Here is a 22901-nt window from a genome sequence, read left to right on the forward strand (position 1 = left end):
TGCCGAATTAAAAAAAGTTTTGGATTGGGAATTCAGATTTTCGTAATGTACGATATTAAAATTAGTTCATAATTCATCGGTTCAGATTTTATCCTATCTTCTGAAGTTGTAATTTTCTGTCTGCTTTATGGGGAATTATGTCAGGGCACGCCCTCCCCCCTCTCTCTTTCACACATATATACACACACGCACACGCCGTTCTCTCATTCCCTGCCGCTTTACTTGAAGACCCCGGTGTAAAAGCTGCAGTCAGAATTCAAACTCTCGCCAGTTCCTGAGACTCTGATTGACAGCCACAGGTTTCTCCGAACCCCCCTCCTCCCCCTCCCTCCATCCCCCGAGGTACAAACGTTCTGGATATCTGAAACCCTGGAGGTGCCAAGAAATTTTTTGGAAATAAAACAGCCCGCCTCCTCTTCCACCTCAACCGTTAACTGCAAACACACCGAGTTTTAAATTCACCAGCAGCAAATCAAAACAATCTATCGCGATGCAAAAAAAAGGAAAGCTTCCCCTTAACTTTGAGAAAAGTTGTTTCTCTGCGCCTGCGAATTTCCGGTCGTTAATTGCCATGATTTATAGGGCTGATTTTTTTTTGGAGGTAGCTTCACATGTGGTTAAGACCTCGCCTAAGATCCAGCCCCCCTCTCACGTTACCAGCTATTTATATATCTTCCACGATTTCCCCCTTAAACTAGCTCCTGGGACAACGTGCGATTGGCTTCACTTGTCATCCGAGATTCAGGGTTAGCTGGTGTGTGTGTGTGTGTGGGTGTGTTTGTGTGTGTGTGTGTGTGTGTGTGTGTGTGTGTGTGTGTGTGTGTGTGTGTATGTGTGTGTGTGTGTGTGTGTGGTGTGTGTGTATGTGTATATATGTGTGTATATATATGTGTGTGTGTGTGTGTGTGTGTGTATGTATGTGTGTGTGTATGTGCGTGTGTGCGTTTACTCTGAGATCACCGGCTGTTAAAGAGCGATTGATCCAGATCGCTTTTAAAGACCCTTGCATTTTTGGAAGCTGTTTACTTTGAAATCGAAGGTGCTTTGGATATAATTCCAGCCTTTTGGAATTTGAAACCCTGCTACCATGGATCATACAATATTTAGCTGCCTGCGCAGCTCACATACCCCAGCCCAGAGTCTGCACCACTTCTCTCAATCTCCACTAGCTCTTAACGGAAGATCAGACCATGTGGCTTTTCCAGACCTGTCTTCTTCTTGTATCATAGCTGGATTTCCTAATGAAGAAAACATGTTTACAGCTCAGCGTCATCATCATCACCTACATCATCACCACCGAGGTCACCAACAGCAGCAACAGCAATCAGCTGCCCAAGCTACCTGGCACATCCCCCAGATCTCCTCGCCCCCTCCCCTGGCCAGGCACGCTCTCTGTGTCCAACCGGAGTCGGGCCCCCCCGATCTAGGGTCGAATCCTCCAAACTTGGTGGACTGCAACCCCAGCTTGACTGCCAACAACCCCAACGTGGCATCCAGTGTTCCTGGGGATTACGTGAGGCCGCCGGACACCCCTGTGGAATCGGAGAAAAGGAACCCGAAGAGGAAAAGCGATGGCTCAGGTAAGGAAGCCAGCAAATCGGGGACATGGGACAACGGGTCAAACCCGCAACTATCGATGCACCGTGCAATCCGTCTATTTCTGATCAAACATCTACAGATTCTTCAGAGTCAATTGATCCTTTGTTTGGAATAAGATCGTGCAAATACTGATTCATCGGATTGGTCCCATCCACTAATGGTCATTATCAAATCCAAAATTTGATTTTGTTTTCTCGGAGATTAGTTTTGGGTTAATTTGCAAAATGTGATTACTACTAGATTCTCTCTTCGCAGAAGAGTTCTGTTGCAAATGAAGCAGCGTTTTAACTGCGAATTAACACAATTAGTCCGACAAACAAATACAGCGTTAAGTATTGCACTGTATAGGTTACTTGCAGAGCGGCGAGAAGGCACTTTCAGCGAGTGAGACTGCTGAATCTCAGGCATTGAACCGAAGTAAGCTGCGAAGGGATTTTTAAATTAATTCCGCGATTCAACCACGGTGTCACTTTCCGAATCAAGTGAAATTAAAATCCAAGCTATCGGTACTTGTGCATTTGAAACTGAACCAATTTGAGTACAATCAGTTTCATATACACCGAAATGCAGGGTTTGGTACTCGAGATTTTATTCACATCAACATTGCTTCATTTTAACACAGTGAACTCCAATTTGCAATAAATTTACGCGAATATACCTTTAGAAATAATAACTTCTTGAACGTTCCATTTTAATTCGTGCCCTGATTCTGTTCGATAACCTCTATGTACGTTCCTACAGTTTCGTTTCCGGGCGTTACAAGGTGCAGTTTTTCTTGGTTTCATCATCTTCATCAATTCTAACCGATGTAGACAATCCTAGTGAAAAAGTTTAATAGTTAATAGGTAGTAATATTTATAACCGAAATGGTCACTTCGCTGGATACCCAATCAAGCTTTAAATAAGGAATCATGGATATCAGGAGTAGACTTTTTTACACTAAAGTACTCGAGTTTCACTAAAAGCAAATAAAATATTTTAAATATATAATAGACACCCCTCCTTTTTACTTTCTATTGGAGAAGATTGCTATGTCTTTTATAGCCTTAACTGGGAAAAAGTAAAAATGATTATTTTAAAATGTAACTGGAAGTGCTAGATCAAAGGAGACGGAACACGCGGAACGCAATATATCCTCTTCATAGAAACAATTCTCCTGAAGGTTTATGCCAAAATTTACTGAGATTTACTTAGTAACATAAATCTATCGTCGGTTAATGAGCTACATTTCCTCCGATTCCCACATTCATCACCGAATCTTACAGAAATAGAGCATAGGCAGGAAATATAAAAGTCCTTTTCAGTTTCACTACAAAGACTGAAAGTTGAAGTTGCAAAGGCGCGGGCTTTATGGAGTGTTTTTACACCTGCCGTCGGCTCCATTTTGCTCCTCGGATTATTTGTATTCCTTTCGCGATGTAAACAAAGATGCAGGTTTTCAGTCGGAGGGAGACGTGGAGAAGCTGCTCTTGTCTCAGTAATTACCTCAGTCTCTTGGAGATCGCCTTCCTGATGTCCACTCAGTGCTAAGTAAATAGAATCAAAACCTTAAGAGACCGAGAAGATGTAAATAATTTGCGAAATTCTGCAGAATAATTCAATGTAGTGTAAGGCAGTCACTAAATGCAAAACGGCAAGTCATTAAGATCGTGTCCAAGTTTCGTTTGCATATTCTCAAACTAAAATTAGTTTTCATTAATTATATTATTTAAATAAACTTTAGTTTATAAATCAGGTTATAACTTTAATGCGATGTTGATAGTACGTTTACTAGCGAATGTAACAACACACAATACTAAATACAAGAAGTTTATTTTAAAGCTTAAATATCCATATTCCTTTTAGCAAGAACTTTTTATCTCAAAGATATCTGGAAATTTGTGATGTCCTATTTTGTTTTTGTTGTCTGTTTTGGAAGCAGTCAATGAATGCATCAATGTCTGCCTTGGCCATGGGCGATGAGGGTTAATTTCTGTGCCGCATATCCATGATCCTACGTTTCTAATTAATTGTTCGATTAAATAAAGGTAATAAGAAAAGTAGATTATCTGGATTATTATAATTCTTTTGTGACATGTTAAATAATCAATATATATTTTGAAAAATTAATATGATATTTCAGAGGAATGTGCTAAAAAGGTTATTGATCCTAAAATAAACCATTCAATTTGCATTACAAACATACAGCATGCAAATAGGTTCATTGAGGATATAATTTTTATTAAAATATTATGAAGAATAATTTTGATATAATTTGAAAAGATTGATTTAGTTTGAAAAGATGTGATTTTATATCTATTTGTGGTAAATGTGACTTTGGTTGCCAGGTAAGAATTACTTTGTCAAAGTCTTGCAATGACTTACCAATGTCTCCCTCTGGTAATTCTGGTACTGCGCTGGAAGCCCATACAGATTTGCAGATTTCTTAATCCAAGAGATCTGCTGAGATATGTATTTTAATTCATAGAGCATTTCTTCATTAATTTGTCGATGTGCCAGCAGCATTGAGTAGTAATTATAGTGAAATGAAGTACTTTTCTTGGCAATAACTTTCAAGTCAAATGGCAATACATGTTGTAAGTGAAAAAATCACAAGTAAAGAGCAATTATGAACAATCAGCACCAAATACTTCATATGTATACTTGGTTACGGCACTGTTTTAAAAAGGTTCTCGCAAGATGTTTTGGCATTTTATACAATCAACATTGATTATCCATTTTTAGTGTTGAAATACTGGCGCATATATATTTAGTTACAATATATTACAGTATAATACTCAAGAAATGTTGGGGGCCAGATACTAGTACTTCCGAAATGAAGTCACATCTGCATTTCATACAGCTGTTAAACACAGGACAAAAGACTTATCTTGGACAAAGGTGAGGAAGTTCTTCATGATAATTGGACAACGTTTATCTCTCACTTACATCACCAATAAAGTAATTACTTAGACATTTTCATTTTGCTGTTTACAACACATTTACACACACAATTGGGCTGTCATATTTCCTACAACACAATCTTTGATATGCATCAAAATAACACCATTAGCTTTAACATTGCTGGAATATCCTAAGGATTGTTTAAGGCATTTTAATAAGGCAGGGTCTTTTTAAAAGTAAGTTTAGGTTTGTTGCTGAAGTGAATATCAGGAATTTAAATTGTACTTCTTATTGTCCTGGTTATAGAGACGCAAGACAGCAGTTACAAGGGAGAGGTGAACAGCAAACCAAGGAAAGAAAGAACAGCCTTTACCAAAGAACAGATTAGAGAATTGGAAGCTGAGTTTGCTCATCACAATTATCTGACTAGACTGCGAAGATATGAGATAGCAGTAAATTTGGACCTCACTGAGAGACAGGTAAGATACCTATTGATTTCAAATATTTTCAGGAATTCAACAGAGGCAGAAAAATGCATATTTTTCTGAATTCCAGCATGGACTGACAAAGATAAATGATAAGTGTAACAATCAATTAACCTTTACTGAAATTATATGACCAGAGTTTTAATATGTGGCAGAAATGTCAACCTAGGTCTCAAGTTTACGGACTCATTTCTCTTAACGTGCCATATTGTACTGAAATCAAACAAGGCAAGCCAGTTCTAGACTGATGTGCATCAAGCTATTCTGGTCTACAGTTATGATCGGAGAGAGCGGTTGCATTAGGTAGCAATGTGTCAATTTTCTCTAAGTAATCATTTTCTGTAAATTTTTGCTCTAATTTTAGCCCCTGTTCAGTTACTTTTTCATCATCTCCATCCATGGCTCCATTTTTGGTTCTTTTTATATTTTAATTATACAAAGTTCTATGTGTTATTTTAGTTTAACTTCTCCTTAATTTGATGTGTCTGTTTAAAAAAAAATAGAGGGTTAAATATAATTATCCAGTCAGATTGTGGCAGGAAAGGGATCAGGTGATTTTAAAGGAATATTATTTCTCTGTAAAGTTATTAGAATTTTTTTCCCTATTATAAACATGTGGAATAGGAGGCTATAATCTGTGTTGAAATAATGTAGTTTTTGTCAGAAAACATTACTTTTTTGCCACTTCACATGGTAAATATATGACTTGTTGATTTTCTTCTTCCATTCATTAAGGCAATAATTTCCTTAAAAAAATTAAAGCGAAGTATTTATTCTACTATTGTACTTACTTAGACGTGTAATTAAAAAATCACTTGGATGAAACTTCTCTCAGATATTGGAATGAAAGCCACATCCCCATCATATCATGCACACCCATTAGTTTATTTGCAATGAGATATGACTGTGCCAGATATTGAGCTCCTAATTTTACAAGAGATTAGGATTAAGAATATACTTATGCCAGCCTGAGGTGAATTTCCCAATTTGTAGCCCGCACAAGACTCTGAGCAGGAGGTGAACATTATTTGCTATAAAGTTTGATCTTAGAAATTAACACCCCACTGTTTATACATCCGTAGTTTCCTTGATTGTGTTGTGAAGTGGTAATGAATGTGGTACACGTATGAATAGAGTGCAAATTATAAATTGCTGGTAAGTAAAAAGCACTGAATAAAGTAAAAAAAAAGAAGTTTTGCAGATTTTAATTTAGTCTGTCATCAAATTCCTACAGTTACTCATTCATAATAGAAAAGTAATTATTTAATAAAAAGTAAATATTCATGAATATAACAAAATCCCTATTAAAATTATCATTATTACTCACAACTCCTCTAGCTATACATAAACCATGAAATATACTTAAGTACTACTCCTTGATCTTTGTCACCTCTTAAATCAAGCTCACACACTTTCAGCTAAATTACTGTTGTAAAGGAATGAGAGGCTAGAAATCATTCTAGTATAACTGCTCAAAAGTTTTAACTCTTTGGCTGCAACATATAGGGAAGTATTGCGTATTCAAATAGATTTTTAGAAGTTTATTTTGACAAAGTGACATATGGGGCGGGGTTAAAATATTGAATAAGAAACACAGCGGTGATGGCTAAATTTTTTAAAAAGTACATCACTGGATCTCTTATAGTTTCTTAAAAAGAAAGTCTGAAGACAACTCAGGGTACCTATAGTGTACTAATATAAATGCACAGTGTCATATCAATTTTTTTCAAATGCTCAAAGTGAATGCGTTTTGTTAACATAATCTCATAACAGATTTCATCAGTTCTATTGAAAGATCAAGCTGAAATGTTAACCCTTGTTTCACATTCCAATCTTCTGACTAACTTGCTGCACATTTCCAACATTTTCTATTTCATTAACTAAATAATGACTTCCTGTGATATTTTGGTCCAAAGTTTTATACCAATTTTCGTAGTTTTTTCTACAACATGCATCAATACTTTAAAATACATCTGGTAGTCTGTATATTTAGGATTAAATGAAAATTATAATAAAATTAAAATAATAGAGCATTATATATGAATATATCTCAAAAGTCACACCATTTATTGATGGTAATGCAATGTAACCTGTTTTGATAACTTTTAGAGAAATAATAATATTTTTCTCTTGAAGTAAATAACATTTAAGCAATTTAAAAGGATTGTATTCTTTTGAAATTTAAAGTACAAAAATGATTCACACGTGTACTGTTGAGACTCATTTTAATCCTTGAATGATTTCTATTGTATTGCTGAAATAGTAATGAAATTACTCTGCTTTGCTTTTACAACATAGGTCATCCCCAAAACATAATTTAAACATAATCTAGGGTTAAAAATAGTGAATTATTTAGTTTGCCATCAAAATCTCATAACACCTTACATTTTACAGAATTGCAGTGAGAGCAGTTAAAAAATAGCATTATCTTTAGAAAGTTACACAAATGAATAAAAGTAGAGCTAGTAATATAACCCCTCATAGTATTTGGCATGTAGTAAATGAAGGTAATTTAAATGCTGCTTTCTACCTCAAAAATAAAGTGGATCTTCACGCCATTTATCTGACAAAGTGGCAGTTCTACACCTCAAAAGGCAACACATAAACTCCACAGTCCATCGTCAATGTTGCCTTCTACACACAAATTATTTTCACACAATTCCAACAAATGCACAGATAATTATTATATTTCCTGAATATTTCATGGAAATGGGGTAGTTACAGCTTTATTTAGCTGGTTGGACAGACCTTCTGAACAAACTCATAGCTTGGCTCTCTTCAAATCAGGCTTACGAATGTGTAATGATTTCATCATCTACCCCATTAAGTCATTTCATCTTGGAAGTATCTTGAATCTAATTGGAGTTCAAATTAAATATAATCATTCATATTTTGTTTGCATTTTTCCTGGATGTTGTCAAGAACAAAGGTAGTGTAACTCAGGAATAGCTTCATGATTAATCACCAGTTTTTACTGGAAACATTCTGACCTTAATGGTTTTCTGTACAAATCAGGAGCCTGTTGAAAAGACTTTAGGTGTCAATGCCACCTGGAATTTTAACTGAGCAGCTAAGCAAGCGGTGTGTTTCAAGCATTGCGCAAAGCCTGCAGTATTTTATAGAGCAGAAAACAGTGGTTAAAACAATATTTCACTACAACCTGTGATTTCAGTTTGCGCAATATCAAACATTAAGTTATAACACAAATGATTGCACAATATCTTTGATTATTAATTAATTTTGTCAGGCTATTACAATGCTTGTCATTACTGTTACTTTGTCATTTATATACAAAGGTTATAGATTTCTGTTTCTTGAAATCATTTTAAAATATAGGTGTAGCAAAAAAAATCAATGTAAGGTATTGAAAGCTGAAATGAGAAATGCCATGGATCATAAGAAATTAAGAATAGTGTTCTTTATTTTTTAATTTTTCGCTGAGGCTGTTTAAGTTTTACCCCAAAATCACACCTTATCATCATGCTTTATCAATATTAATGAAGAATAGTAAACTATACTTTAAAATAAATAGTAACTTCAGGTTATCCCACTATAAAAAGCAGTTTTCTAATGCTCAGCATTAATTCTGGCATTGTGACTATTTGGCATCTCAAGATCCGATTCAATTCTTTTGCGATGTTCTCAAGATAAATATTATTTCGAGACACTGAGTAATACAGCATAGAAATAGCCTGAAGCTCCAGTGAATCTGTACCAACCATCAAACACTTATTTACATTAATTTAATACTAATCCCATTCATTTATTCTGCCCACATTCCTATAAGCTCTCCCCAAAGCTTCCAGAGGCCAATTGGTCTATTAATCAGGGTGACTTTGGAATCTGGGAGGAAATCAGAGTATCTGGGTGAAACTCACACAATCACAGGAAGAAGTAAAAAATTCTATATGATCGGCACTGGAGGTCAGGACCGAACGCACATTACTGAAGGTGTGAGGCAGCAGCTCGACTACTTGTGCTATTGTTTCATCCTTTTCTTTCGATGTTAGCATACTTACATCACCAATGATCTGTCCCAGATATTTTTTTCTACAGAAACCACTCTCCACAGGTTAGAACATATACCTAATTCTTTAATTTGTGTCTAGGAGCTGCAAGTGTTGGCAGCTTGTGCTGAGAGAATACAACCATACCTTTTAGAATTAAAATATTGAATATTTATTAGATAACAAACCTGAGAAATTAATACTATAATTAAAGAAACTGAATAATATATAACCTTCTCAAAAGATACACAAATCTATTCGTCTTGTCCTAAGTAAACTTGTTTAATATTATTAAGTCCAATCTGATTTTGAAATAAACATTACAAATAAATGCTCACAATTCTAGACTAAATGTCTTGATTGATGAAGTAAAAGTGGAGGCTATGTAAGTAGAGTGGATGAGGAAAGGTTGACCAGATTATTCTTGCATCTGTTGATATCTAGAAGCAGGAGAAGGGACTTTATTGAAACATATGAGCTCCTGAATGGCAGAATTGATGTGAAAAGAATGTGTTCTCCTGTGGGAGAACTTGGACTAGTTTCACTGATTAAAAACAAAGGTTGACCATTTACGTGATGAGGTGAAATCCTTTATTCAGAGGACCAGTCTTTTGACTCTGCAACAACAACAACAGCATCTGCAATCTCTTGTGATTTCATCTTTGGAGCTCTTCTTCAAAGTGCAGTGGAAAAAGAGTCTCATAATATTTTTTTTCAGGCAGAGGCAGATTGATTTTTGGTGAAAGACTACTGCAGGTAGATGGGCATGTAGAATTGAATTGCAATTGTGATTTTAATAAATGGCAGATCAAGCTTGAAGGCTGGAGTGATCTCGTGTTGACATAATGGTTCAATATTGAGAATGCTCAATGGGTATTGGAATCTGACCAACCCATATCCTCGTCCGACAGGGTGTATTTTTACAATGCTGCTCCATCAGCAGGTTTCCACCAAAGTGCTGGATCTTCAGAGATGACCGAGATTAATAAAGCACGTTGCAGATGTTTTCATCTATGACCACTCCGATTCAGCAACCATCTATCAGCTTCACACCTTTTTGACAATATCACACCCACATACACCCACACACCCACACGCACACATACACCCACACCCACTTACGCACCCACACACACCCACATACACACACACGTGCACACACACAGTCACACTAGCATAGATTTGTTTCTATTTAAAACATAAATCTATGTACACAGACACACACACACACACACACAGAGTCACACTAGCATAGATTTGTTTCTATTTAAAACATAAATCTATGTACACACACGCACGCACGCATAAACAAACACACAGACACACACAGAATCAAACACAGGTACATGCTCACGCAGGCACTCGTTTATTTTTTTACAGGTAAGTGAACTATTCATGTCTTTGTCTAATAAAGCTAATGACTATATTAAGGAATATATCAAATTCAAGTTCAATTTCAGGCTAATTGTCATCTGACTGTATGTATGTACAATCAAACGGAACACCAGTTCTCCAGACCATGGAGTACCCACAGAACAAAAATCACACACAGCACATAAACCAAAATATTACCATAAATATGTTAATAAAATATAATTCAAAATGAATGCAGTGTGAAGCAGAGGTAAACAGTAAACAGTACAGTAGACAGTAAACAGTTTGCTGTCCTAATGATGGGACCTCAGTGGTGGCAGGGTATTCATTAGTCTCACAGTCTTAGGGAAGAGGCTGTTACCCAGTCTGGCAGTTATAGTTCTGATGCTTCTGTACCTCCTTCCTGATAGTAATGGGTCAAAGAGATTGTGGGGATCCTCAATAATGCTTTAGGTCCTTCATCTGCAATACTTCTGGTAAATGTCACAAATAATGGGGAGGGAGACCCCAATGATCCTCTCGGTGGTTTTTATTTATCTTCTGTAGGGTCTTGAGGTCCGGTGCCTTGCAGCTTCCACACCACACAATGATGCGGACAGATAGGACTCTTCTGATGGTACTTCCATAGAAAGTTGTTAGAATGGGGCCAGGGAGACTTTCACGCCTCAGTCTCCTCAGAAAGTGTAAATGCCGCTGTGCCTTCTTGACTAGTGAGAAAGTTAGATTGTCCGCTATGTGCACACCAAGGAATTTTGTGCTCTTCACTCCCTCTATGGCAGAGCCATTGATGTGCAATGGAGAGTGGTCGACCTGTGCCTTCCTCAAGTCCACAGTCATCTGTTTTGTTTTGTCCACCTTGAGACTCAGGTTATTGTTCTCACACCATTTGACAAGCCCCTCTACCTCTCCTCTCTGTATGCTGACTCATCATTGTTGCTGATGAGACCAATTACAGAGGTATCATCAGTGAACTTGATGATAGTCATAGTCATACTTTATTGATCCCGGGGGAAATTGGTTTTTGTTACAGTTGCACCATAAATAATAAATAGTAATAAAACCATAAATAGTTAAATAGTAATATGTAAATTATGCTAGTAAATTATGAAATAAGTCCAGGACTAGTCTATTGGCTCAGGGTGTCTGACGCTCCAAGGGAGGAGTTGTAAAGTTTGATGGCCACAGGCAGGAATGACTTCCTATGATGCTCTGTGTTGCATCTTGGTGGAATGAATCTCTGGCTGAATGTACTCCTGTGCCCAACCAGTCCATTATGTAGTGGATGGGAGACATTGTCCAAGATGGCATGCAACTTGGACAGCATCCTCTTTTCAGACACCACCGTGAGAGAGTGGGTGGTTTGAGTTGGATCTGACAGTGCAGTCACGAGTCAGCAATGTGAACAGTAGTGGGCTGAGCACACAGTGATGGAGCACTGCATGATGGAGCTTGAGATGTTGCTGCCAACTCAGACTGACTGGGGTCTCTCTGTCAAGAAGTCCAAGATCCAGTTACAGAGGGCTGTTGAGTTCCAATGACGATAGTTACTAACCAGTCTCTGCGGCATGATCACCTTAAATGCCAAGCTGAAGTCGATGAACAACATCCTGGCGTATAAAGCATTGCTTTCTAGGTGGGACAGGACAGAGTGGAGGGCTGAGGCTATGATATCATCAGTGGACTGACTGAATGGTAGACGAACTGGAAAGATCCATTGTAGCTGGAAGGTAGGATCTTATATGATCCGTTACCAGCCACTCAAAGCACTTCATGATTGTTGAAGTCACTGCTACTGGGAGGTAATTGTTTATGTCAGTTACTGTTGCTCTCTTGGGCATTAGAATGATGGTGACTGCCTGCAGGGTCAGTGGATAGAGATATTACAGATGTCTGTTAAGACCTCTGTCCGGTGACCTCTGTCTGATCAGGTATGTTATTGGATATATATTTCAGATATATATCTTGAATATAAGGTCACACACAAGGTTTTTGAAAGCAGGGTCACTATTTTAATAGCTGAAATTGCTCAGTGAGGGATAGAAACCGAAGCGTGAGTTGTCTGACACCTTCAGTGCCAAATAATAAAGCAATAACCAGCTCTGCCTTCACGTCATTGTCTTTATCTTGTGTGATTGAAGAAGCCAAATACAATGTACTTCCCAAAATAGAATGGATTTATTTGGAACTGAACAGGTAATCAGAAGATAATAAAAAGGATTATTTTTAAGTTTTTGTGCCAGTTAGAAGATTGAAAACATAATTATTCTTTTGCATATTTACTGAAAAAGAAATCCTTCTATTGCATAATTGCAAAGTATAAATAATCCATTGGTTTTGCAACATAGAGCCTTCAGTTAGATATCCTTAATACTTGACTGACTATACATTGCCTAACTGTGATTAGTTTCTGCTTATTATTTGATGGCATAAATCTAGGAATTCCTAATACTCACTTCCTGATCTACTTCATACATCTCTATAGGTGAGATTGACATATATGTTTTTGAAATTCGGCAAAATTAACTGCATGGTCCCATCTCACTTAAGATCATAAGAAAGCAATAATGCTGGGAAATAAGGGGGATTCTTGAAAAGAAACTTTCAAAGTAGAGTGTTTTTTTTTAAATCATCTAAATTTGTGAAAAAAATTACATTCTGAAGGCTCCACATTGTAAGAATGGTAGTCTTCTTCTGTGCAGTAAATCAGAAGAACAGATGGTGATGCTAGCATTGGAATTTTGGAATTTTCCTGAAGATGTTTCCTTCCTCTTTATACTGAATCTCCAATGTGATATTCATTTCACGTCTTTTAAAATGCCAAGTTCTTTAATGCACTGAGAATCAAACTCAAATAAAACTAACAATGACCAGTTGTTCGGTCGGAAGATTCAATACTAGATACAAAAAGGTAAAACCGATATATTGCTGGCAGAAGATATTTTGAGAGGACTTTACAGTTTATCCCACAGAATGAAAGGCTGTAACATTTAAATTTACCAGGAGTTCATTAGGATTTAAATTGGTAAAGTTTAAAAAAAAACATAAAATGTTTTTTTCCCGAGCATTCAGGCAAGTCATCTCTTTTAAAATGTGCAGAAATAATTAAATATTTAATACCCCTGGAAAAAAGCATCTGTATTCAGGTGAAATAATTTTGGGAATGATAACATAAATGTTTAAATCACCACTACTTAATACTTGCTTTCATTGATTTTTTTTTACAGATTTCCTTCTCAATTTTTTTGAATAGATAAGGCTGTTCATTTTATTCATTCTTCCTGACCCTTTGCTTGTAAATGGAAATACTTGTGAAGCTGAATAATGTCCTCATTGCTTCATAAACTATCCTTTAGTCACTTTAAAATACCTAGCTGAATTTGTATTAAACATATCAGATAAAAAGTCGATCACAGCAATCCTATAAAATGAGCAAGCAATGAAAATGGGGCAAAAACTAAAATTAACAAAAGTACTAAAGTAACTAAAGTACCAATCTGGGAAAATAAGTGGGAAAATCTCTAAGGTAACTTACAACTTCACTTTTAAATTTGTTTGAATTAAATTGACAATACCACTTTGTGTAAAATTCTGCACAGTCTTAAAAATTATATTTGCACTATTAGCATGGCTTGGGAAAAGTAATCATTTATGTTCTTTCCTTGGGATATAACTTCAATTCCATGACAGAATAATAAATAAGTGAAAGGTGTAACTAAGCAACTAAGGGGTTAAGGCCTATCCCAAGTCGCTTAGGAGGTCTTGCTGCATTCCATGATTGAAATGGACTTTAGAGTAAAATATTTGCTTATAAGCAAAATAAATAATTTAATTGCCATCCACACCATGAAAATATCTTAACATATATCACACTGTGAATCAATGTTTTTTGAATCAATTGACTCCTGTTGTTGGGTAAACACAGCGGCTAGCTGCACAATGAGTAATGACTAAATAGCCAGCAGGACCATTTTATTTGGCAACGCTGGTGAGGAGAGGAATGTTGACCACAACATTTGGAGAAACCCTCTGGTACTTCTTCAGATAGTACTTTGAGGTCTCTAACAGCCTTCGGATGTGCATGCAGGTTTTTATTTTAACAGTCAAATTTAAAGACTTTGTCAGTAATGTTATTTGGGTTTTGCTTATGGTTGTAAAGTTTTATGGTCAAGATTATGGTGGGAACAATAAAAAAACTTCACTAAAGATTGACATTACAATTGTCCATTTAAATTGAATAAGTCATTGAAATACAAGCATTGATTCCTTAATATCTTTGAGTTCTTCTCAGTAGCTTCTTAATTTAGAGTTAAGATAGGGAAAATTACATCAGTCTATGCCCAAGAACAGTGGATATCTGAAATCCAAGCAATGAAAACAGCTGGCTGAAAAGGAATCACCTGGATTTTCTTTCATTTAATTTGAGCGGAAGTGAAGCTCATTGGATTACAGGAATACTGCTTGACCTGCCCAATTTACTGATGATCACGCAACTGATTTTAACTGATGCTTTTGGGTGCAGACCCAGGAAGGCTTCCCCTTATACTGACATACTTGTCATTTCAAAGGGAGTATACTCTTTCAGAGATCTCGGACTATAACTTTCTGATTTATAGAAGTTCATTTTTCCCACTGTATTTTTAAAGGCATATTTTACACAAATGACAAAAATATTAGCAGAAAACTGGGAGAAAGCTATGTATGGTAAGGATTGAATGTGATAATAAATGAGCCCATTTTACAATTTGGCTGTAAAGTTGTACAGACAATTGAAATAACTAAATGTGTGACATTCAAACATTCCCTTCCTCTGTCACTCTCCTTCACTTACTGAACATTTTCTTACAGTGAACAGCTTGAGCTTTGCCTCCACTCAGTTTCACTAAATTAAACTGTTGGCCAGGAGAACTCACATGGGTCCAAGCTATGCCTTTCTCTTTGTAGGAGACATGGAACAGTCCATTATTCAGTTCTACTCAGACATGTCCTCACAGGAAACTGGAGCACTTACACGAAAACCAAACGGTCATGGAGGGAATGTGTAAACTTGGCAAAGCCAACAACTGAGTTCAGGATCAAACCTTGTCCTTGAAACAGTGAGGCAACTTCTGTAACAATGAGTATACACAGCATCCTCATTTATTTCACTTCTATTTATTCAATCATTCATTCAATTCATCTGCTTGATTGTTTGTTTGTTTATTTATTGATTGATTGATTGAGATCCATCCTGGAGTAGGCCCTTCAAGCCCTTTGAGCCGCTCACCCAGCAATTCCCCGATTTAATCATAGCCTAATCATGGGGCAATTTACAATGGCCAATTACTCTATCAACTGGTAGTTCTTTGGACTGTTGAGAGGAAACCGGAGCAAACCCATGCGCTCATGGGGAGAATGTACAAAGTTCTTACTGTAATATTTTGCTTCTCACACAGCTGGCATTGTTTGCTGCTTTTCTTTCATCTCTTTCAGGTACACCTTTTCTGGAGAGATCAGCACTCACCACTGTCTCTTGGACAGTAACAATTGTGGTTGTGTCATTTCAATTTTCTTGCTTTGTGTTCTAATACAGATATTCCCTTTATCCCCTCTACCTGCCTTCTTTCCCTGCAGCTTAAAACACACGTATTGTTTCAGTAGTGCCAACATGAATTTCTCTAATTTCCTGTAACCACTCTGTTATGTTCCACCTCCCCCCCCACACATCTGTTTTCCCTTATACCTTGCACCTTCTCTTTTCCGTCCCCCGTCCTCACGACCTGCCTATCACGCACACCTCTCTTTCACTGGTTACCCACCTCCTCTCCTTTACTCCATAGTCCACTGTTCTCTCCTATCAGATTCCACTTTCTCAAAGCTTTCCCCTTTTCAACTATCAAACCCTTGCTGCTCATATCACTCCCACTTCACCTCCCCCCACCCCCACCTGTTCATCTCTCATTTGGATTCACCTCTGACCATGCTGCTACCCACTAGCTACCCCCTCCCCCCATCCCCCTCCAATCCACTTTTATTCTGGCCTCCGTTTTCTTTATTTTCAGTCCTGAAGAAGAATCATGGCCTGAAATGTCGACTACTAAGATGCTGCTAAGCTCCTCCAGCACTTTTTGTGTGTTGCTCCAGATTTCCATCATCTGCAGTCTTTTTTTGTGCCTATTGTACTCACTTTTTTCAATTCTGATAAAATATCAGTATCAACTGTTAAAAAGATAAACTAGAAATTACAAACATGACCGATTCTGCAGATGCTGGAAATCCAAAGCAACACGCACTCAAAATGGTGGAGAAGCTCAACAGGTCAGGCAGCATCTATGAAAAAGTCGATGTTTTGGGCCGCGACCCTATGTAATATGTTCAGGATGCAGTTAGACAATTAAGGTGACACACCAGACAGCAGTGTAGCTGTCTCACAGCTCCTGTGACCCACGTTACAGTCTGCTGTCTGATGCTGTCTGTGTGAAGTTGGCAACTTCTCCCTATGAGTATGTGGGTTACCCCTAACTGTTCTGGTTTGCTCCCACGTTCTAAAGATATGTGGGCTGGTAGAGTAGTTGGCCACTGTAAATTGTCCCTTGTGTGTAGTTGAGTGGCAGAATCTGGGAGAAGCTAGTGGGAGAACAGTCACTGTAGGGAGAGTGTATGAAAGATACACTCCCATGACAGTTGTCACTAACATGACAGTTAGTGCAGTTTCTAAGGGCCAAAGACTATATGACTCCAATGGAGACTACGAGGCTTCCAGATTTAGTCACTGAGATGATTGCCAATGTTGGATCTCTGCTGGACTTCAGGAGGGTCACTCTACCACCACGGATAATGTGCTTTAAAGTCAGGGATGGGAAAATTATTCTGAGCTTCCATTCCTGGTCATTAGCCAGTGACTACAGCTGGAAATGCACATGTGCAAACACCAGGGGCACAGCACAGAAGATTGATGGCCCCACAGCCGACTGATACTCAGTGTTAGGGAAATGATGCAAGCCAATTGTTGCAGAAGGAAATGTATTTCAGTAAGCAATCAGGAGGGAAACAGGAATAAATCTGGTGAGAGAAAAAAAATCAAACTCTGGGAATTTCAAAGCATAAATTCCAATTGAATTTCATTTCTAACCCAATTAATAAACATCTTTGGTAAGGAGCCTCTAATGGTAAAGCACACAAGGAAACAGGAAGAGAATTAATATCACAAGAATTTATATCTCAGCCAAAATGCTGATCCAAGCATCGATTTCCATAGTGTCAAACCTCTCCCTAAATACTCCTTTTATTTATATAGCATTAAATTCAAACAATGAACATAGAATAGCACAGTACAGGAACAGACCCTTTGGCCCACAATGTTGTGTTGAACCAGCTAAAAAATAAATTAAGAAAAACAAAAACTAGTCCCTCCTACCTGCACAATGTCCATATCCTTCCAGCTTCCTCATATTCATGTGTCTTTCTCAACGTCTCTTAAAAGCCTCTAAAGTGTTTGCCTCTCACTCTACCAGGCATCCACCTCTCTCTGAGTATAATATCTTATCCCGCACATTGCTTTGAACCTACACCCCCTCACCTTTAATGCATGTTCTCTGGGGTATCTGTAGGCACTTTATATTGCTGCTTACTTTGAGCGGCAGAGCAATCAAGTGAACATAATTTGTTGAAAGCAGAAGCTTTTCAACTAATGGCAACATCTGATACAACAATGTAAGAGGGATACAGTATGGTATATTCTGTTCCTTAAGCCACATCTACATTGGAAATCCCTCACTACTAATCTAAAAACAGTAATAAGCCCACACCATCAATGTAGGTTTATAAAATGAAATGGTTCTTTGTTTTATTAGTGCAAATTCACTCTATCATGACTATTCACTGAACTCTTCAATCTGAGCAGCTGTTACTAACTCTAGAATTTCCACTCCATTTATTAGTGGTTTAAAGATAACATTAGGGCTATACACATCTGGTTTTACATTCTGGTCTGTAATTGTTGTTACAATACTGTTTAATTAATTGTAAGTACTGTACAATACATATCCTTGGCCATCATCTGCTTGGTGTCACCTGTATACACTAAATTGTTCACATGAAATTTTAGGTAGGGGTTTATGACATAATTCTTTAGTGGTACAGCTAGTAGATTGGTTGTCTCACAGTGCCAGAAATTTGGGTTCAATCTTGACTTTGGGTACGGTACACATGATCTTTGTGGGTCCTCCCTGTGACTGCATTGGTTCCATTTCTGTGCTCCAATTTCTTCTCACATCCTGAAGATATGTGGGTTCGCAGGTTAATTGCCTATTGTAATTTGCCCTGATGTGTGGATGAGTGGTAGAATCTGGAAGAGTTGATGGGAATATGGGGAAAAGTAAATGGGATTAATGTAGGATTAATATAGACAAATGCTTGATTGTTGAACTAGATTTAATTAGCCAAATGTGTTGTTTCTGTACTATGTGAATTTATGATTTTAAAACTCCTGGTTTTTATAGCTGGGGGAGCTAGTGGGAATAAGCACCCACCGCCTTTTAAATTCTCTGAATGGCATGTGTCTCAAATAGCCTCTGACAAACCAGGTTCAGCTTCTGGCCTTCAAGCGTGGCTTAGCTACTAAACCCATTGAAACCACTTCTACTGACAGTAAAAAGGGCAGGTGCGGGTTACTCGCACCTTAAACCCAGTCACTTAGAGCAGGTGGGGCTCATCAGCCCTGATTGGTAGCTAATCTAGAAGAAGGAAAACTCTGATCTCAAATCGCTGCTGCCTCGCGGCTATACTCACACATGGGGAAAGCTTCGGGAGTAAACCTTGAGGAAAAAATCAAAAAATCCAGGTCCTTAAGGCAGTCCTACATTGAGTTCATTGCTGACTAGCAGCTCCTGCAACACTGTTGGTGCCAAATTATATTGGTCTCTGCTGTTCCTGTGGATTCATCAGCTGCGTGGGGAGGGGCAGCCTGCTACATGAGCAACAGCTTGCTCTCCATATCGTACTGCCTTGGCTTGTGTATCATGTAGACAGCTGGGACACAATATCTAGGGTCGACCCTGACCAACGATGGGCATCATAACTCTTTCCATTTACTAGAGTAGTTGTACATTGTGTTTGATATATTAATTAGATGCTGTGAACTCAGTTGAAACAAATTCTAATATGCTTGTTTTAAAGATCTTGTGCCCCTACATTTTCCCTGTCTTGCATCCTGACTCCTTGGCCTCCCTGCAGACACTGGCCCCTTTCTTTTCTGCTGCACCGTTTGAAGCCACAGTGCTATCTTCTCCACCTTTCCCTTTCTTGATCATTTCTAAAACTCTAAATTCTGTACTGACTGTTTTCAATCTATCTGTCACCATCTCTTTGAAGAGAAGGAGGATGAGAGGTGACAGGATAGAGGTGTACAAGATGATAGGAGGCATAGATAGAGTGGACACATTCCCAGCATGGAAATGGTTAATACAAGGGGTCATAGATGTTTGGAGGGAAGTATAGGGGGGATATCAGAAGTAGGGTTTTTACATAGAGAGTTGTAGGTATGTGGAACACACTGCCAGAGTTGGCGGTAGATGCAGGCACATTTTGGAAATTTAAAAGACCCTTAGATAGACACAAGGATGGAAGAAAAAATAGAGAGCTATGAGGGAGAGAAGGGTTAGATTAATCTCAGAGTAGGTTAAAGTGTGTGCAGCATCGTGGGATGAAGGGCTGGTGCTGTGTACTGTTGCATCTGGCTACACTCTGTTGGGCTGACAGTAGTAAATGCACATCTTCTGTGACATCCCATATAGAATCTGCAGAATAGTTGAACTGTCACTGCTGTGCAATATAGAGCAGTCCACTCGGTCTACTCTTGATTTAGACCAGGGCTTCCCAATGTTTTTTATGCCATGGACCAATACCATTAAGTAAGGGGTCCATGGACCCCTGACAGACCATTCATGGAAACTGAAAATAAGTACCTGGTAAAAATTGAGCTCTCACACAAAAATTGGACTTTCTCACCGACTGCATCAGTATTCTTTGTACCAGAAGCAACTGAATTTGCTTCAGTACAGCGTCTCGTGCTGACCTTTTTGCTTTTCATTTGTTAATAGTCTCATGGTGTGACACAGTTACTCTGAAGCTTATGTGAATTGACTCTGTCATACGGTTAAACTGTCTGTATTGTCATCAAAGTTTGTGTAAAGTCTCTTTGCTCAAGTTGCTATTCAAATGATGCCTTTGATTGGGCTACCAATAATGCAGTGTATTTTATGGGCTCTTGACTCACATAGGCTACCCCTCTGGGAGACTTCATTTTGGCCTCATTCCCTTGCTTTGCAAGTCTGTTTCATAACCTTGTGGTGGCCTCTGCAGGCTGATTCCTAACTGAGGAAGGGATAAAAGAATGGACAATATTATGTTGTCATGGTCTCAGAGAACTTAATGTGCCTTACAGTTTGTGAACAGAGGTTATGGGAGGAATTGAAGAATTCCAGCCCTGGATCTTGGACAAGCAGTTCAATGCATTTGGATCACTGAAATGGTCAAGGATGGTGGTGAGGTGTAAGAACATATGATCATATCCATGTAGATAGCAATGTGTTTGTAGGTGAGGTTGCTGAGGAGCAACCAGATGTACAAATAGTATTGGAAGGTTAAGAATTAATCCTGGACAATGATGCAGCAGTGAGAAGTTGTTACAGATAAGATAGAAGGAAATGATACCAAGTCATCCAGTTTGGCTGCAGTGAAGAGCAGTTGGAGCAGGATGGCGTGCTTATGCTTATTAAAGGCGGCAGATTAGTCAGGAAGGTTTACATAATCACAGTCACAAGCAATACCATTTATGCTTTTGGAAAGGGATAATTCAGTGAAATGAATTTACTGAAATGATCTAGTAAATCTCTGCAGAGGTTCAAACATAAAATCACAGGACCTGGGAAGCTATAACATTTTGGAGAAATAATAGTATTTGGAGAGGAGATAGCAACTCTTGTAATTAAAGGGTTTAGAGTGAACTATGAAAGATGGATTGAAGGGAATAAGAAGAATACCTGAGAAAAACCTGAAGAAAACCTAATAATATCAGTTAAAACTGTGGATCAGAAAGGGAATTGGCTGTCCTGCGGTTTCGTAGGAATAGGGTTAATTGGGTAGTTCCTGACAGCATAGACAAGACTTTCTTGGAGAGGGTTTTATAGGAATGAAATCAAAGAAACATATAGGTCCAGGGCTGTCAAGATTTGTATGGAAAATGTGTTTTGGTGATTGAGAGTGAAAGGGAGGGAAACTGTAAAGGCAGTTGAAAAGTGGGGCAGAACATTGTCCTCAGCTTCTTGTCACAAACACACTGACTTAGTGGTCTCTCTATGTTGTGTCCTGTTTTTGAAATTGACTTCCTCTGTAATCTGGGACAACATTTTGAAAGTCAAATGCAATATACAACTGCAACAATATACAGCATGTACATTTTGGGCAAATGACTGATATGAATTTCAACTGCTGATTTCCATTTTTTGTTATCAGTAATTTAGCGACAGTTGTCATATTGGTAACTGTAGAAGTAATTTGCGAAGTATGATCTCACAAACTATAATTGGATGAATGAACTGTTCGTTCATTTTAGTTGATGCTTAAACAGAGGTGAGGGATTAATTCTTGAGGTCTGCACTTCCTTCATACAAATATTTAGCATCACAAGCAATTAAGTTTATTTAATATAGTCATTTGATTTTGATTTTGAAGCATTTCAAATTGGTCATCCAAGTCATGAAGCAACTTTCAAATACATGGAGCATAAGGAAAGAGAGAGGGATGAAAGAGGAAGAGAAGAGGAAAGGAGCAGAGAAAGGAGAAAAGGAAAGGGTGAGAGAGAAAGAAAGAGAAACAGAAAAAGTGGGGGTTTGTGGTCAGCTACTTCTGAGCCCAAATTGCAAAAAGAGCCTTCAGACCCTTAAGCAATGTTCCAAATCCTCAGGAATTTCAGCTGTAACTCCAAAATTACATTTTGTAGTATAACAACATGAAATAGTATCAGAGCTATGAAGGAAAAATACATCATTTTGACCAACTTATTAAATGAAATGTACAAATAGAAACATCATTTTTTGGATGTAAATTATTGGCAATTTTCATATGACATTGCAGCACAATGTAGCATAATATGATCACCATTTTTATATTCCAAAATTATAATTATGGACACCAAGCAATTCAAAGGAATAATTATGACTTAAGTGTGGTTTTAGTCACATTTTTCAAGAATAATGTGGCACTAATACTTTTGAAAAATGTCAAAAGAAAAATGCCCTGCCTTTCAGATAAAGGTGGGGATGGGGAGAGAAGTGAGGAAATGATTTTGAATGAGAATAAAGAGAGCGTGTAAGGAAAGACAAAGGGAGCAGGGGAAGCAGGAATGAACATGGGGCAGACAGTGACTTATCAGAAAACCAATTGATGGGGATGGAGAGAGAGAGATAGTGAGATAGAAGATAGAGAGAGAGAGGAGTTGGAGGGAACGCTGACTGAGCGAGTGGCTGGAAATTGAGAAGCAAATCAAAGACGGGCCCTCAACCAAGGACATCTGGAG

At 37.9% G+C, this 22901-nt stretch overlaps 1 protein-coding gene across 1 annotated transcript in view; it reads left to right on the top strand.

Annotated features, from left to right (window-relative positions):
• Positions 1-615: 615 nt before the first annotated feature.
• Positions 616-22901, top strand: part of meox2a (mesenchyme homeobox 2a) — a 47963-nt gene continuing 25677 nt past the window's right edge. The window contains exons 1-2 of the mRNA XM_072251976.1: positions 616-1580; positions 4789-4961. Coding sequence (XP_072108077.1) covers positions 1088-1580; positions 4789-4961 — 666 coding nt within the window. The 5' untranslated portion in view covers positions 616-1087. The remainder of the gene's footprint in view (positions 1581-4788; positions 4962-22901) is intronic.

Source organism: Mobula birostris, chromosome 3, assembly GCF_030028105.1.
Source record: "Mobula birostris isolate sMobBir1 chromosome 3, sMobBir1.hap1, whole genome shotgun sequence".
Taxonomy (NCBI): domain Eukaryota; kingdom Metazoa; phylum Chordata; class Chondrichthyes; order Myliobatiformes; family Myliobatidae; genus Mobula; species Mobula birostris.